Source organism: the organism of the source record quoted next, unplaced genomic scaffold (genome assembly GCF_019419815.1).
Source record: "Pyrus x bretschneideri cultivar Hongxiangsu unplaced genomic scaffold, Pyrus_bretschneideri_v1 Contig31, whole genome shotgun sequence".
Classification (NCBI taxonomy): domain Eukaryota; kingdom Viridiplantae; phylum Streptophyta; class Magnoliopsida; order Rosales; family Rosaceae; genus Pyrus; species Pyrus x bretschneideri.
This window is the reverse complement of record NW_025999624.1, coordinates 1,739,299-1,754,791: the sequence shown is the minus strand read 5'-3', so window position 1 is coordinate 1,754,791 and position 15,493 is coordinate 1,739,299. Positions and strand designations below refer to the sequence as shown.

At 36.4% G+C, this 15,493-nt stretch overlaps 2 protein-coding genes across 2 annotated transcripts; both read left to right on the top strand.

Annotated features, from left to right (window-relative positions):
• Positions 1–1,143: 1,143 nt before the first annotated feature.
• LOC103936887 (4-diphosphocytidyl-2-C-methyl-D-erythritol kinase, chloroplastic) lies at positions 1,144–6,745 on the top strand. The gene is made up of 11 exons (XM_009346768.3): positions 1,144–1,492; positions 1,599–1,697; positions 1,789–1,857; positions 1,965–2,069; positions 2,158–2,214; positions 2,300–2,500; positions 2,804–2,896; positions 2,987–3,086; positions 5,027–5,126; positions 5,783–5,868; positions 6,332–6,745. The coding sequence occupies exons 1-11, from the start codon at positions 1,286–1,288 to the stop codon at positions 6,430–6,432; spliced, it is 1,218 nt and encodes a 405-aa protein (XP_009345043.2). The 5' UTR covers positions 1,144–1,285; the 3' UTR covers positions 6,433–6,745.
• Positions 6,746–7,475: 730 nt separating this feature from the next.
• On the top strand, positions 7,476–15,305 carry LOC103936888 (tyrosine-specific transport system). Its single transcript, XM_009346769.3, has 14 exons — positions 7,476–7,860; positions 7,945–7,985; positions 8,122–8,214; positions 8,314–8,388; positions 9,879–9,928; positions 12,417–12,506; positions 12,634–12,690; positions 13,029–13,098; positions 13,310–13,411; positions 13,483–13,535; positions 14,143–14,293; positions 14,404–14,488; positions 14,566–14,721; positions 14,854–15,305. The coding sequence occupies exons 1-14, from the start codon at positions 7,563–7,565 to the stop codon at positions 15,021–15,023; spliced, it is 1,491 nt and encodes a 496-aa protein (XP_009345044.2). The 5' UTR covers positions 7,476–7,562; the 3' UTR covers positions 15,024–15,305.
• The last annotated feature ends 188 nt before the right edge of the window (positions 15,306–15,493 follow it).

The following is a 15,493-nucleotide window of genomic DNA, read 5'->3' as shown; positions in this document are numbered from 1 at the left end:
AGCCACGTCAGCACAAATGTGGGTCTCATATTTGCCACGTCATCACTTAACAAATGTAAGAAATTGAAATAAAATGATAGTAAATGTATGAAATTGAAATGCTTTAAAGATGTTGTAAGGAATTGAAATCGAGCCCAAACCTGAGGGGGTAAAATGTAATTTATCCTTTTTTTTTTTTCAATTTTTTTTTCTTTTTTTGAGAAAATTCAGGTTTTTTTAAAAAAAATTAAAAATATATTTTATTTGCCACGTGACAAACATTTGGTAGCCACGTGGCATATATGTGGCAGCCACGTCAACATTTAACAGATCAATGGATGGAAAATGTAACGGAGATATTATTTTGAAATAAAATAGTACTTAAGGTATGAAAGTGAAATGTTCTAAAGATGTTGTAAGGAATTGAAATAGATCCCAAACCTGAGGTATGAAAATGTAATTTACCCTTTTTATTTTATATGTTATACAACAATATTAAGGTTAAGGTGGGTAAATAAATTTGTATAAAACTTGCCATTTACAAGATTCTCACTTTATTTTTATTTTTATTTTTTATGTACAACTGAAGAAAAAATATCATTAAAACATAATATTAAATGACAATGACAACTTAAAAGTTTTAGAAAGAAGAAACAAACACTTATAGAGGTTGGCTGATGAACAAAAGGGCTTTTTATTTGTTATTTTTGTATTTTATGTAAAAGTGATTGGGTTTGAAGTAAGTTTCATATTTTCAAATTTATCAAACTGCGTCTATGTGATACGTTCATCAACTAATCTAGATGCATATCAACAACAACGAAGAACAGTACAGTTTGATTTTTTTTTACCTTAATTCAGAATTTAACAAATTTAATACTCAATTATTATGAAGTTTTAACGAAAAACCCATGGTATTGTTCACTTTAACGAAAAATCACATTTTTACACTAAAAAGTCAATCATGATACTATTCATTTTATCCTTTATTTTGTCCTTAACATTAAAACTCAAAATTTTCAAACCACTTTTATTAATTTTCCTTAATTATTATAGCTAACATGTTACGTTGCGCTAAGTCCAAGTGCTCTGCACCTTAAAAATACTATTGATTTATTTTCCTAAAATTGCTAAGCCACGTATGCGTAGTAGTTACAAGTTACAATTCTTGGACATTTCAGACAGGACAAGGAGCAGTAGCAAAATCTGTGCTGAAATTGATCCCTTTTCGTTCCTTAATAAGTAGCGGGTACAGGAAAGCCCGGACACTGAAAGCTTCAAGCTTGAGGCCCTTTGCTCTTGAAATATGACCATGGCCATTGCTTCCTCTCGTTTGCTCTGCCAGAACCCTCCTCCTACCTTCCTCCACCATTCCCCCAATTTTGTCGGAAATAGCAGCAGTAGCAGCAGCCTCAGGCTCTCTTGGCTCAGGTCACAGTCGCATAGGTGCTCTTTTTCTCACTCAAAGTCTGGAAATCAAAGGACCCCCAAATTTGCCAGAAAACAAGTAGAGGTTGGTTGTCCTGCAATCTAAAGTCCTCAATAATTATGGTTTAAATTTTATATGTTTTGAACTTGTTTGTTAATTGTTTGGTTTGGTTTGGTTTGGTTGGTACTAGATAGTGTATGATCCTGATGAAAGGATAAACAAGTTGGCAGATGAGGTTGAAGAGAAGGCCGCTCCGGTTTCAAGGCTCACCCTTTTCTCCCCTTGCAAGGTAGTAACTGCATTATCTCATATGCCAATTGGGTTTTCCATTTTGTTTGATTATTTATTTTTGGTTGGAATATAACTTGAATTTGTTGCAGATAAATGTTTTCTTGAGAATAACTGGCAAGAGGGAAGATGGGTTTCACGATTTGGCATCTCTCTTTCATGTCTGTTCACTTCACTCATCGTGTTTATATTTAGGCCTCAAACATATACAAAATATCTCTTACTCCCCAAATGTGTCCTGGAATTTTGATGATTTTTCTGCAACTAGGTAATAAGTCTTGGAGATGTAATTAAGTTCTCTTTGTCACCCTCAAAAACTAAAGATCGTCTTTCGACCAATGTGTCTGGGGTGCCCCTTGATGATAGAAATTTGGTAAGCCACCAACTCTTATCTTCGTTTTGCCTGCAACTTGTTATTAATCTTGGCTGGCACATTGTGATTGGGAACTTTGTTTCTGCAGATTATTAAGGCCCTTAATCTCTACAGGAAGAAGACGGGTAGCAACAATTTCTTTTGGGTAAGGATTTGTACTTGGCTGATTTAGGACATTTTGAGTTTTCTTTGAATTTGATCAACTTGACGTTCCACACATTTTGGGGCAGATTCATCTTGACAAGAAAGTGCCAACAGGAGCAGGGCTTGGTGGTGGAAGCAGCAATGCTGCAACTGCGCTATGGGCAGCAAATCAATTTAGTGGTCTTCTTGCCACTGAGAAGGAACTCCAAGAATGGTCGAGTGAGATTGGTTCAGATGTTCCCTTCTTTTTCTCTCAAGGAGCAGCCTATTGTACTGGTCGGGGTGAGGTATGTCTGTGTTACAGCATAAATTTTGGTCGGTTTTTTATTATCTAATTCTACACAATTTCACATGACGGGTCTGCAATATGTTACAAATGATTTTCCACCCCTATAACGTGTACGAAATAGTTATCTCTAACATGCACAGAACAATTTTGACTTTCGTGAGGTGCATTTTGTACCATATAAGAGATTATGTCCTCAAATTATATGATACTGCCATTAAAATACTTGGAGAAGTGTTTGTGCTTCATATCATGGTTCATAATCTGTAAGAGTTCACATTTTAGTTCTGCTTTTGATGTCCAGGTTGTTCAAAATATTAGTCCAGCCTTACCATTGGACATTCCAATGGTTCTTATAAAGCCCCAACAGGCATGTTCGACAGCTGAAGTTTACAAGGTATTGCACATTTAAAACTTTTGACAGGATTATTATCTACAATATATTTCCTCATCTTCTCTAAGAGAACTTTTTTATTTTATTTTTCAGTGCCTCCAATTGGATAAAACTAATAAGGTTGATCCTTTAACACTGCTGGAGAGAATCTCAAGGCATGGAATATCACAAGATGTTTGCATAAATGATTTAGGTATGTATTAATGAAGATAGTAAGATACATTGTTTGTTTGTTATAAAGCTATTATTAGCCCATGTCCTAATAGATTAAGCTTTTCGAATAGGAACTAAGAGAGTTTAACATTTGATTAGAGTGGGAGAGAGATCTTGTGTTCAAATTCATGCAAGTTAAATCTCCCAGTTTCTGATCTGTACCCTTTAGTGGCGAGGGAGATTTACATTTTAGGAGTGTTAGAATAAAACCATTGTTGTGAGGATGTGGAGTGCTGTCATACATTGCTAACTTAAGGGACCTTCGGTCTTAGTGCCCCTAGTGTTGCTTTCGGTCTTAATGCCATAGGATGGCTTGAGTGAAAAAGAGAATAGGCGTGTCATTGTTGGAGGCTGCCAACAGGCAGTGTTTTATAAGATTTGCGCTTCGATCTGACCTCTTAACCAAAACGATTGTGCACTGAGTGGGACGCTAGTTTGGTTAGGTGTCTTTTTTATGCCTCTAGTGAACGAGCACTTGGAATCCAATGTGAAAATATGTTTACTAGTAAATGAAAATAAGATGACAATGAAAGCAGAAAACTAAAGGTAATCATTTCATGATTGAATCCAAGATTACAAACGTTTATAAAACAAACTTTTGGACTGATGAGCCACTTTACAATAACTGGAAATTAAATAGACTTCAAAATGTAAAGAAAGCTGTAATTGTTTCATGATTGAGACAAGATTACAAATGTTCATTAAAGAAACTTGTGGACTGATGAGCCACCTTACATAACTAGAAAGTAAATAGACTTCGAAATGTAAGGAAAGCTGAAAAACTCTAGCAAGATTCGAGCCATAAGAGTCAGGATAATGCTAGAGAAGTCCATTGGTCTCACTAGTATTGGGCTGCATTGGAGAAAATATAGCCTCAAGGAGGTAATCAGGTTGGTTGGGATGTTTGTCAACCGAGCTCTCAAGAGATAGCGGCGCACTTGGAAGTGGTCATCTCGAGCCCTAGATGGCCGGTCCAAGTTGGGCTTGGTAGTTAGTGGGCGGTGTAGCACGCCTTCGTTTAAATAAAAATAGACTGCCCCATAGCAGGCCCTATTTTTATTTTATAGCCCAAACACCTGTTTTGTCCTTTGTTTTGCTACTTCTTTTACTTGCTTTTCATTTCTAAGAGCATATTTTGCAGTAGTTACTTCATTAGGCTCTCAGAATGCGGAATTACAATTGGGATTCTTAAACGTTCCAATTTGAGAATTCCGTCTCTGTGGATCACTATGTGCCTTTGATTTGACTGTATTTGGGAATCTGGAACAGCCTTAGACTTCAGTTGTATAGGAAACACTTTTCTCTGAACACTTTAGGGCTTAATTTGATTTTTGTTTATGGGAATTATGAACAGAATTTCACTTCAATTGTAATAGGAGACAGTGATCGTCTTGTCTATTTGGAGTTTAACATTTGATTGGTTTTGAGAGTTTTGGAACTGCCTTAGATTTATAAATGAGTAGAACAAACTGCTTGTCTGATCTCTTCGGAATTTAAATTCTGGGTGTTGTTTTTCTTATGTTCTTTCTATTGTGAAAGCTGACTTATAAAAGATTAATAAAGGTGAATCTTGATTATATTGATCTGTTGGGGGGTTTCGTACGTATATGACTCCAGAGGTTCATCTAGGACATCTTGCTTGATTGGATTTTAACTTTTTTTGCATCTGGAATTATTTTAGTACACATTGGAATCGTTATCATTATTGTCTAAACAATCTTCCGCATGTGATTGTTGTTCAAATGTATTGCACAGAACTTTGACCTGGAATGAATTTTTAACAGAACTAGAGAAACTAGCTTGTTTCTGAAAGTAGATCTCAAGTCTCAGCTGGGTCAATTAAGTATCAGACTGCTACGGGACCATCTTTTATCTAAAAATGACTCCATTTGCAAACTTTTTATTTGTAAACATATGCAGAACCTCCAGCATTTGATGTTCTTCCATCTCTTAAAAGATTAAAGCAGCGAGTACTTGCCGCTAGCCGTGGACAATATGACGCTGTTTTTATGTCTGGAAGGTACATTGATTATAGCTCTTATTGGCATATTCAATTAAATGGCTTTGACTGTTTTCTCATGAAATAATTATCTGCATTGATCATAATAAGTATTGTTACTTGAATATCTGCATGTAGGCTTTGAATTTGTTGCCTAATTTCACACACAAATCAATAGTTTCCTACTCTTAATTTTTCAAATGAACTCAATATTAGCCTCCAAGAATTTAGACCAACAATATGACTAAATTTTTTCGGTCAGTTCTGCTCACCTACTGGACCACATGCCACACATATCAGATGACTTTTCTTTCTGTTTGTTATCCTTCATTCTGTCTATCTTTGCTCATTCTTGTTGTTTGGAAAGAGATCTTCCTCTCTTCCTACTTCCTAGTGATCATTATAGGTCGGAGACTCGGAATATATTATTTCTTTTTTTTGTTGAAAAACTATTGATGGTGGTGTTGGAGAAGACTTAACTATACGGAGTATGAATAAGTATCTCTCCTCCCATCATCTGTGTTACACAAAAGGGGTTTTAACGTGAAATGGCCCAAAATGAAAGCCGTTGCGGAAAAATGCCACATTGTCAACTTTTGTATGAAGAACATATATTCTCTAGTGCAAACTCATTTTACATTTCCATTATGTCCATTTCCTCAATATTCTTAATGCAGTGGAAGCACTATTGTTGGGATTGGTTCTCCAGACCCTCCCCAATTTGTATATGACGATGATGAATATAAGGATGTATTTTTGTCAGGTCAGTCCAATGTACCATATCTGATATTTTTACGGCATTACTGTATCAACATTATTTGCAGTGCCATGATACTAGCAATCTTAATGTTAAAGAAATTCATCAAAAGATTGTTTATTAATTGTGACGAAATGCATAGCTGGAAAAAAGAAGATAAAAGTAATTGATGAATTCATCATGCTGCCGCCCATGCGGTCATTTGAACTATTTGTGTATGTAATAGCTATAACACTTCCCAAGCTTGATATCCATGGGGAAGCATGAAATGAAAAGGGCAAAAAAAAAAAAAAAAAAAAAAGATCAAGCAATTCATGGATGGTTGCCTAACGTTTATGATCACCTAGTCGAAATAATTTTAGACTATGCTTAAAGGAGTGAACCGTAAAGGGCTTTAAATATCCTTTTGAAGTATATCAAGGATTGTTGAAATGATTGTAATTTTGCTTGGATTTGTTACCTTATGCAGAGGCGAACTTTCTTACTCGTGAAGAAAATAACTGGTATACGGAACCTGCTTCGAGAAGTGCTTCTGGCTCATCCTCCGAATTTTCCGGGTCGATTGAGTGATTTACTCCTTTACTAAGAGAAGTCTGTAATGGTTCATAGTGTTGAATGGTTTTCATTCTTCAATACGAAATAAAGAAACGTTGATTGCAAATATTATAGGTTGAGGATTCTGAGTCTTGCTAAATACAAGGATTTTGGGCATTAGAAATAGGTTTTGGCATGCATTGAGGATTCTCTAACCTTGGAATGAGTTTGAAATGTAATGATGATTCTCTAGAACGTAAGCATGTGAGAGCCTATGTTGACTGTATTTGGCATTTTGAACGTAAGCATCAACCTTGTTACAACAGTAATAGTAATGTCATTTTGCGTTCTTGAAATACAAGATTAGGAGAGAAGTCGGACGTTGTGATTTTCGACTATAAACTTTCTAACGATTCGAATCGTCTATTTTGTATGTTTCGATTGATAGATTATCCTTGCAAAAATTCAATTTAACGTGAAACCATTTGTCTATATTAATTATCATGATAAAATTTCATTGGTTTCTATAGAATTATGCGTTCGTCAATTTCTTTGAACTTAATTAGATGTCTTAGATATTTTCGATTTAGCTAATATTTTGTAAGGATGATCTATAATGTGCATCTTGAAAAATAAACAGTTCAAAATGTTATATTTACACTTAGTGGAGGGATGAATTTGTATTGTACTCATCACCTATGAGATTTGAACAAAAAATCTCTCGTTTATAAGTGAATAGAATATCACTATGCTACAAGTGAATAAAATATCACTAATGGAACATAAAATAATATTAGCAAAGAGAAACATTTTCACAATCAAGTCATTGCAATAAATTAGAAATACCATCTGTTACAAAATTGGCTTCTCTAACGACACGGTGCCAAGAAATTGAAGCGAAAGATGTTCGAAGAGTCTTCATATCTTTAATAACAGAGTTAAGCCACCAGATACAACTAATTTCGAATCCACCAGACTAGGGGATCTTTTGTAATTTTCAGAAAGTTAGAGGGCCAAAGTGAAATTACAAAAACAACTTGATTATTTTGGTTGGCGGGCGTTGGTTGCTCATCGTCTACCTAAAGACTAAAACTAGAGAGCAAAAAAAAAAAAAAAATAAAAAAAAAAAAGGAAAACCAACAAAAAGAAAAGAGAGCACAAGGGCAATGGCAGCAGCATTCTGTCGTTGTGTTTCTTGGGTTGTTAGTCCTCCGTGGTGGTCGTCGTCGTCATCGTCAAGGTTGTCGTTGCATTATTCCGCTTATCGTCCACTACCCCTTGCACGTAGTTATTCGACATCATATACAAAGACGAGGAGGAGCAAGAGCGATTACTCAAGTCCAGGTGAAAGAAGAAGAGTAGTTATCAAATGCCTCTCAAACGAGAGTGAGACGGAGGCCGAGTTTGAGTTGCAGCCGCGTCTCTTTTCCAACCTCAACCAAACCACATTGAAGAGAGAACCTGGTCAGTCACCGTCACTAGTCAATTATTATTAGCATCAAATATCATCATTTCTAATTATTATCATATGGGTAACCTAATCCACAGGAAGTCTAGCCAGCGCTATTTTGCTAGTCGCAGGGACAACGGTACTCTCTCGCTCTTCTACTTCTACTTCTACTTGTACTATCACCTATCACCTATCACCTATCATGTATGTCAGATATTGCAATTGTGACTTCACCGTTGGCATTTATAATATAGAAAATTCCATTTGAATTTTAGGTGGGTGCCGGCATCCTTGCAATTCCTGCAGTCACTCAACAATCTGGATTTCTGGCTTCTGCACTTACATGCATCCTTTGTTGGTTATACATGGTATTATTTTGGAAACGACCTCTATTTAGCCCTGGTTTTTACTCTCCAAATGTCTGCTTTGGCTGTCGCTAACCGCAATTTGTTCCCTTTCAACTGCAGGTTGCAACAGGACTGCTAATAGCCCAAGTCAATGTAAACACTATGTGCGAATTGGGTTCCGGCAGTGTATCACTGGTACTTGGATTTTCTTTCTTCTTTTTCCCATCAATAGTTAAACAGACACTTGTCACACACTCATGTTGTGTTCATTTCAAGTGCAAATATATGGTTATTATAGTGGCACAAGTAAAGGTGTCGATCTATATGGACTGATTAGACCTCTACAAACCGCTAGCTTTATGTGAACCCTAACTGCACAATAGAAATAGCATATTGAATTTGGGTTTTGTCTTGAAAACTAAAGTGACTTAACATACAAGAGAATGTAAATATGAATGATAGATTGATTTAGAAACAATGAAAATGAGACTAGGGATCTCGATTTCACCATTACAGACCAACTCCATGAATATTAAGTCCAGACGTAGCCAACTAACCAATCTGCATCTAGGGTTTGTTTTACTTATTTATGGTCATCCATACGATGTGTAGTTATGATCAAGTACTCCTTATCTGCAATCTATTTGTGATCTTAAACTTAGATTTCTAATTAAGAATTCATTAAGAACAAGAAAACTTCAAAGAACCAAAGAAATCACATGGAAGGATGTGTGCATAAGCAGTTTCTTCATTCATTCACGTGTCCACCAAGATTAAGCATGATGTACTATAACCTTGATAAATAATTCATAAGCAAGCCTAATGGTGATCAAACATTAAGATTAATAAACAAATCAAACAATAGAATCAGTGAATGAAACAAGAAAACAGATTGGAAGTTTGAGCACTTTAACTTATTAACATAGAATAGTTTTGCAAGGCTACATAGAAATCCCAGCTTTGAATTTAGCTACACCATGATTGCTTAAAATATAAATGTAATACACAACATGAATGAATTAAACTTATAGAAGAAATCTCTGAAGCAATTTTGAGGTGGAACTCCTTCAAGCACAACGTGGCTGCATGGTTTCTTTTGTGGCAGTGGATGGTGAAGGGAAATAGGGTTTTGTTTCTGATTCAAAAGCAATATAAAGAGAGAATGGAGAGTTGCGGTTCTCCCCAAGAGGGAGGCTATGTAAAAGTGATGTCAAACCCCTGTATTTATGTGCTACCAGAGATAATTTACAAACTGTGCCCTTATGTTAGTTTGAGAGTCGGAATCTGTGTACGTTGTTGTTCTTATTGGGAGATGCATGTGTACTATCTTTCCTTTCGCTATTTATGGATAGAGTCGATAGACCACAGTTATACATAAGTGCTAAAGTGATTTTTGACCTAATTAGGCTCACCATACTAACTCGGTTTAATACAAGCTTATACAATGGACCTCTGAACCATAAACACTATTTCCCATGAGCATTATTACGTGCGATATTCCCTCTCTCTACAGATGTATTTGATACAACACTATAGGACGTATGCTGAATTTTTCTGAAATAATTCTTGGTGTGCTTTCTTTAGTCGCTCTTTGTCCTCTTGGCACTTTAATTTTGTTTCTTTCGTCGGTTTACTTGTGAGAAGGAGATTAAATTCACAACAGTTTGTCCTGCGATCGATTTCAGGTGTCAATGGCTATGAGGACTATGGGGAGTGTGGGAGTTCAAATTGTTTGGTAGGGTGATATCTGACAGACTTTTCAAGCATTTTATAGCTAATTGCTGATCTCAACGTGCATACTTTGGGTTTTTGTTTTGTTTTGTTTTGTCCTGAATACTCTGGATTCTGTTTGAACATTAAAGTAGCATATTAGAAATTTTCGTTTAAGCTTTTTATTTCAAGTCAGTGTTACCTTCCTTGCTTTCAAGTGTAATCTATCCAAATTTTCCTTTGAGGACTAACTGTGAGACGAGTTATTGTCTTTAGATTTTTCGGTTTTTGTATCTAAAGAGTTGTAATAGGTAGTCATTCTTGGCAAGGTGCATCTGTTTAATAAGATGTTTCTCTTCTCTTCTTTCCTTTTTATTTTTTAGCTCTATCATCAAACCAACCAAATGATTTTGGATTTCTAAAGTGACTAGCTGAGGTGGGATTGATGGTAGGTTTTTTCTATGTTGCTGTCGTAAATTCGATGTTGGTAGAAGGAAACTGAGCCAAAACGTTTACCAAAAAATATTATGGAGAGAGGTCTAAAGTTTTGGTAGACATCTGTTGAAGGTTCTGTCCTCTTTCGGCAAGCCCTTGAAAGAAAATAATTGAGATCCTGCCACCGGAACCAACCGCTGGAATCGGCTTTATGCATACTGGTGTCATAGAAGAAGCCATGTGAAGAAGAATGAAGGCCGGCTTCACAGGATTCACCGTCAAATGAAAACCAAGGTAACTGTAGTCCGAGCTGGGTGGAGAAGATCAACTTGGACTGATAGGTCATTGGACATAGACATACTCAATTATTTCAACATAGAAATGACCTTCATTTTCTTGTTTTCATTCCATTTTTTGTTCCTTATGTTTTTTATGATTCTCTGGGACGACCTCGAAGACTTGGACCGATGGATAAGCCCATGCCCATGCCAAACTAATTGCACCCATTGAGATAAAAGGAAGGTCTTTCTACTTGGGCGGCAAGTTTAGAGCTGTAAATTTTATGAATCCAGTGGCTGAAAAGGTTAAAAAAAATTTGAAAGTTGCACTGGAAAGCATTTCAGTTTACTGTTTGCCTTTATTTTATAGTACTGGAAATCATTCCAGTTTACGATGTGAAGGCTCAAGTCGAAGTCCATGGAAGGATATCGTTTCACAAGAGCATGTTGCCTTTCTAGAAAGTTGAAAATAGTTTGTGGCAATGGAGATATGGTTTGGTTTTGTAGGACTTATGGGTTGGGGAGGAATTGTTGAAAGATCAGTTTACCAGGTTCTATAATTTGTCAAATTACAACAGTTTAGCGGTTTTGAAGGGTTTTTGAGATGTAGGAACTAACCTTCTCTGTTTGGGACACTGAAAGTGGTGCAAATTGATAACAAACTCTACCGGATTGAATGGTGTGGAGGCTATATAATCTGCAGAGCTTTTCAGGTAAATCATATTTCAGATGTCTTGTGAGGATGTTACTAATCCGAAATTTCAACCAATTGCTGATTTGGAAAATGAAAGTTCCCCTCAAAATTGAAGTTATGGCTTGGGCTGCAGAGAGAAGGATATGTGTCCTATGCTTCGTACAGAAGGATATGGCTTGAATTGCAAGAGAGATAGGTAAGGGAACCAACAGAGAAGTAAGCTAATTTGATAATGTTTTAAGGTAAGGAGTGCCCGATGAAATAATTCTCTTCAATACAGCCGCATCCCTTTTTGACCATGGCTTCTACATTAGGGTTAGATATGTCTCCTATTGTTGAAGAACCTTTCCGAGTGACACTCTTACCACTCCTATAGTTTATAATGTGAAAATGGTTACTGATAAAATCTGTATTATGCTTCTTTTGTTTATTTCGAAACAAGGCGTTTCTTCTTGTAAATGCCTATAGGTTCAGTTTGCTCTTATGTATTTCCTGTACCAATAGTTATTTAAGCATGGTCTACCAGTTTGCATTTATTTTTTTTGTTTCTCCACCGTCCAATAGCTCTAAATTTGTTGGTTTTTATTATTTAAAGGAAAAAAATTATTCAAAGAGACTGGAGTGAGTTGGTATTTCCAGAAGGGTGCCATTAGTCTTGTTGCTTTTGGTAGAGTTAAGAAGGCCAGTGTGTTTTGAGGCTGCTTGGGGATTGTTGTTTTGTGGGTGTTTTGGATGGAGAGGAACAGGAGAATTCTTGACAACTCTGGTAGAAGAGCTTTTGGAAAGGATGACGATTTTGTCGTCTCTGTAGGCTTCAGTTTCCTCATAGTTGAGGAATTTAACGTTCTCTTCTATTTTGTTCTGTTGGAAGACTGCTATAGGATAACTTGGTTTTCGTTGTTTTTGGTTGTAATTCTCTGGTAATCAGTCATTCTTTGTTACTGGTGGATTCTTTATCACTCTCTGTAAGTACTTTTCATTGCTTTTTAATAACTTTTGTTTCTTCTCAAATAAACATGGTCTATCATGACAATAACCTACGATTCTACAATTTTGTTTGCAGTTTTCTTTATCGGTTTCTGATAACAACTTCCATTAACCTGCAGTTGGTCATACATTTTTATACATTACGCACTTCTTGTTGCCTATGTAGCTCGTTCTTCAGAAATTTTGACAAATTTTCTCGGAATTCCCTTGTAAGGACCAAAATCTGTAGCATTGCTTATGCGCCCATCTGTTGGGCAAGCATCTTGTTTTATCGCATTTTATTTTTGGAGCACATTCTACCTTTGTTAGGTATTGATGGCAGCATTGTGGTTGCAGATGGGAAAGTGCAACCATGTTTTCAGTTCTGTTGGGAGGCATATGCTACTTCGGAAGGTTTGTCTTTACACTCTTGTAACCTGTTGGTTTATATTGTAAACTAAGCTCATCAAAGTAAACCGTTCTTTTCCTAGACTCTAGTAAGAAAAGTGAATTTATGCAATGCTTGTAGAGATATATATTTTGAACGAATCGTTCGTTAGTTTTTAGACTCTAGTAGTCGAGAATGATGATCATTATGTTTCCAAAAGCTCAAATTGTTGGGGAATGAACCAATACTTGTGTATATCAAGCTACCATTTGACTGTAAACCTCTCTCTCTCTCTCTTCTCTCTCTCTCTCTCTTTCTCTGTGTACATGTTAAGATTTGACTGTAAACTTCTCTTCACATGTAGTCAACGCTTCATTGGTGCGGTTAATGGGGTTCTGGTATTTGGAATCATCATATCTTTTGCTGCTCTTGTAGTAAGTCTCTTTCTCTCTTCCTCACTTAAGTGAATTTCTCTAGACTACGGATTGTTGCTCTTGCCCATTTTACACCAAATTTCCAGCACATTAGTCATTAGAATATTTCCCCTGAAAGTGATTAGTCGATTCTCATAGGCATTGCTGTGTACAATTCTATTGTTCTGGATATGTGTTATTTCTGTGCGTAACATCGAGCTTTCTATCTTAGGCAGTTGCAGGTGGATACCTACAATGGGATGAGCTTTTGAAGGCCAACTTTCAAGCTGTTCCCATGAGTATACCCATAATCGTTCTGTCGTTTGTTTACCAGGTGACATTACTAACTTACAGTTATTCGATTCTGAATTAAACCCTATAACATTCTGTATCTACTTCTTCCAGAATGTAGTGCCTGTTCTTTGCACGGATCTTGAAGGAGACCTGTCAAAAGTAAGGTGATAACTTTTTCTTTTTACAGGAAACATATTATTAATATGGGATAGTTATAGTCAAAGTCACAAATACCCTCAGCCCAAAAAATCCAGGCACCGGACATATACAATAACTGAACAAAGTCCACCCATCCATATAAATCCAGAAATTGTAGCTGCTTAATTGACCCTCTAAATGTAAAGAAATAAGGGGTGGTCTCCCACAGATAAGGGGTGGTCGTCCTTTGCCTCTCCTAGCTTCTCGTAAATCGCCCAAAAAGGTTTCAGTACACTGCAACTCATTAAGACCTTAGCCTTCTCTCCACTATCGATCAAAGCACCTAAACAGAAAAGAGGTACTTAAATGTGGCAGCATCCAATTTAACCTAGCACCTGAAAAAATTAGTACCAGAAACTTGAAACCATTGGACAATCAAGAAAATGACAGTCAAATCTCAGTCACAGCTTTGCAATATGTTCCAATGCGGGATAATTAACGTATGGCCTTTTCCATTGAAGAACCTCACATGTTTTCTTTACGCTTATAAAAGTTTGCTGTCTGATAGAGTTTTGTTATGCATATATAGTTTATACTGTATGTTGTGTATGTAATCAAGTTGTTATTTTGCAGGACTGCAATTGTTCTAGGTACAAGTATACCACTTGTTTTATTTCTAGTCTGGAATGCTGTGATTCTAGGAACCATCACGAATGTCGACATGAGCTCAGATAAGATCATGGATCCATTACAACAACTGCAAGCTACCAACGAAGTTGTTGGAGTACGTTTATCACAACGATTCTTTAGTTTCTTTGCAAGTAACATATGGTATTTAAAAGAATGAAGTTCTATTTTCCTTTCTTTTGTTTTATATGTTTTCTACTTTTTCAGCCTATTGTTGAGGTGTTCTCCCTTTTTGCTATTGCAACGTCGTACATTGGATTTGTTTTGGGCCTCTCTGATTTCCTTGCCGACTGTAAGTGCCTTCTTCTTCTTCTCCACCACTATATATTCATCTTTAAAGTACCTATTGATGAATTTTCGAAAAATCAGTGTTCATCTTTGGTTTTGAATACCCAGTGCTGAAACTCCCGGGTGGCCAAAGCCGGTCTCTGCCATACCTAATGACATTGGCTCCACCGGTTGTGCTGTCATTGCTAGACCCAGAAATATTCTTCAAAGCCTTGGACTTTGCTGGAACTTATGGAGGTGTGCGTGTGCCATATCTTACGTAGCTTTTGCAGTTAACAGATTATTGTTTTTGCATTAGATAGATAAGTTAGATGCATAAAACGAACGATTAGTGCTAACAAATTTCTTTTTGTTTCATGTTTTTGATAGTGCTGGTGCTGTTCGGAATTGTTCCAGCTGCAATGTCTTGGTCCGATAGGTACTCGTCAAGTTCATCATCCGTTGGTATGAAGTTGCCACAGTTGGTTCCAGGAGGAAGGACTTACTCTTTCACTTGTGGTTGGAGGTGCTGGATGTGTCATTTTCTCCGAAATTCTTGACAAGTTGGGCCACCCATAATACGCGACTTGACTTTCTGAGTGAGTTTATTTCAAGAATTGGAGAAGTGGCCGCGGAATTATGAACCAATTGTAACTTTGGTCCATGAATTAAAAATTTGTAATGTTTAGTCCCTAGTGAACTTGATTAGATATCAAGTGTTGTGTCAAATTTTATGTCACTATGCTTAAGATGCAGGACAAGTGAGACCTCCAATTGTGTTAATATGAGTGCCATGTAGAAAAAAATTACTAAAATTAGAAAATAATCTAATTTTTCACATATATATGTTTCTAAAAAATAAAATACTAATTGTTTGTGCTGCAAAATAAATTTTAAACGTCCGGAATCAAACGATCCATAATTTAAGATAGTTAGGACCAAACGATCCATTATTTAAACGAAATGATCAATACAAATTCCGCATGAAAAATCCAAAATTTCAAAAGTTGGGCTATGCGGCGGTCCAATT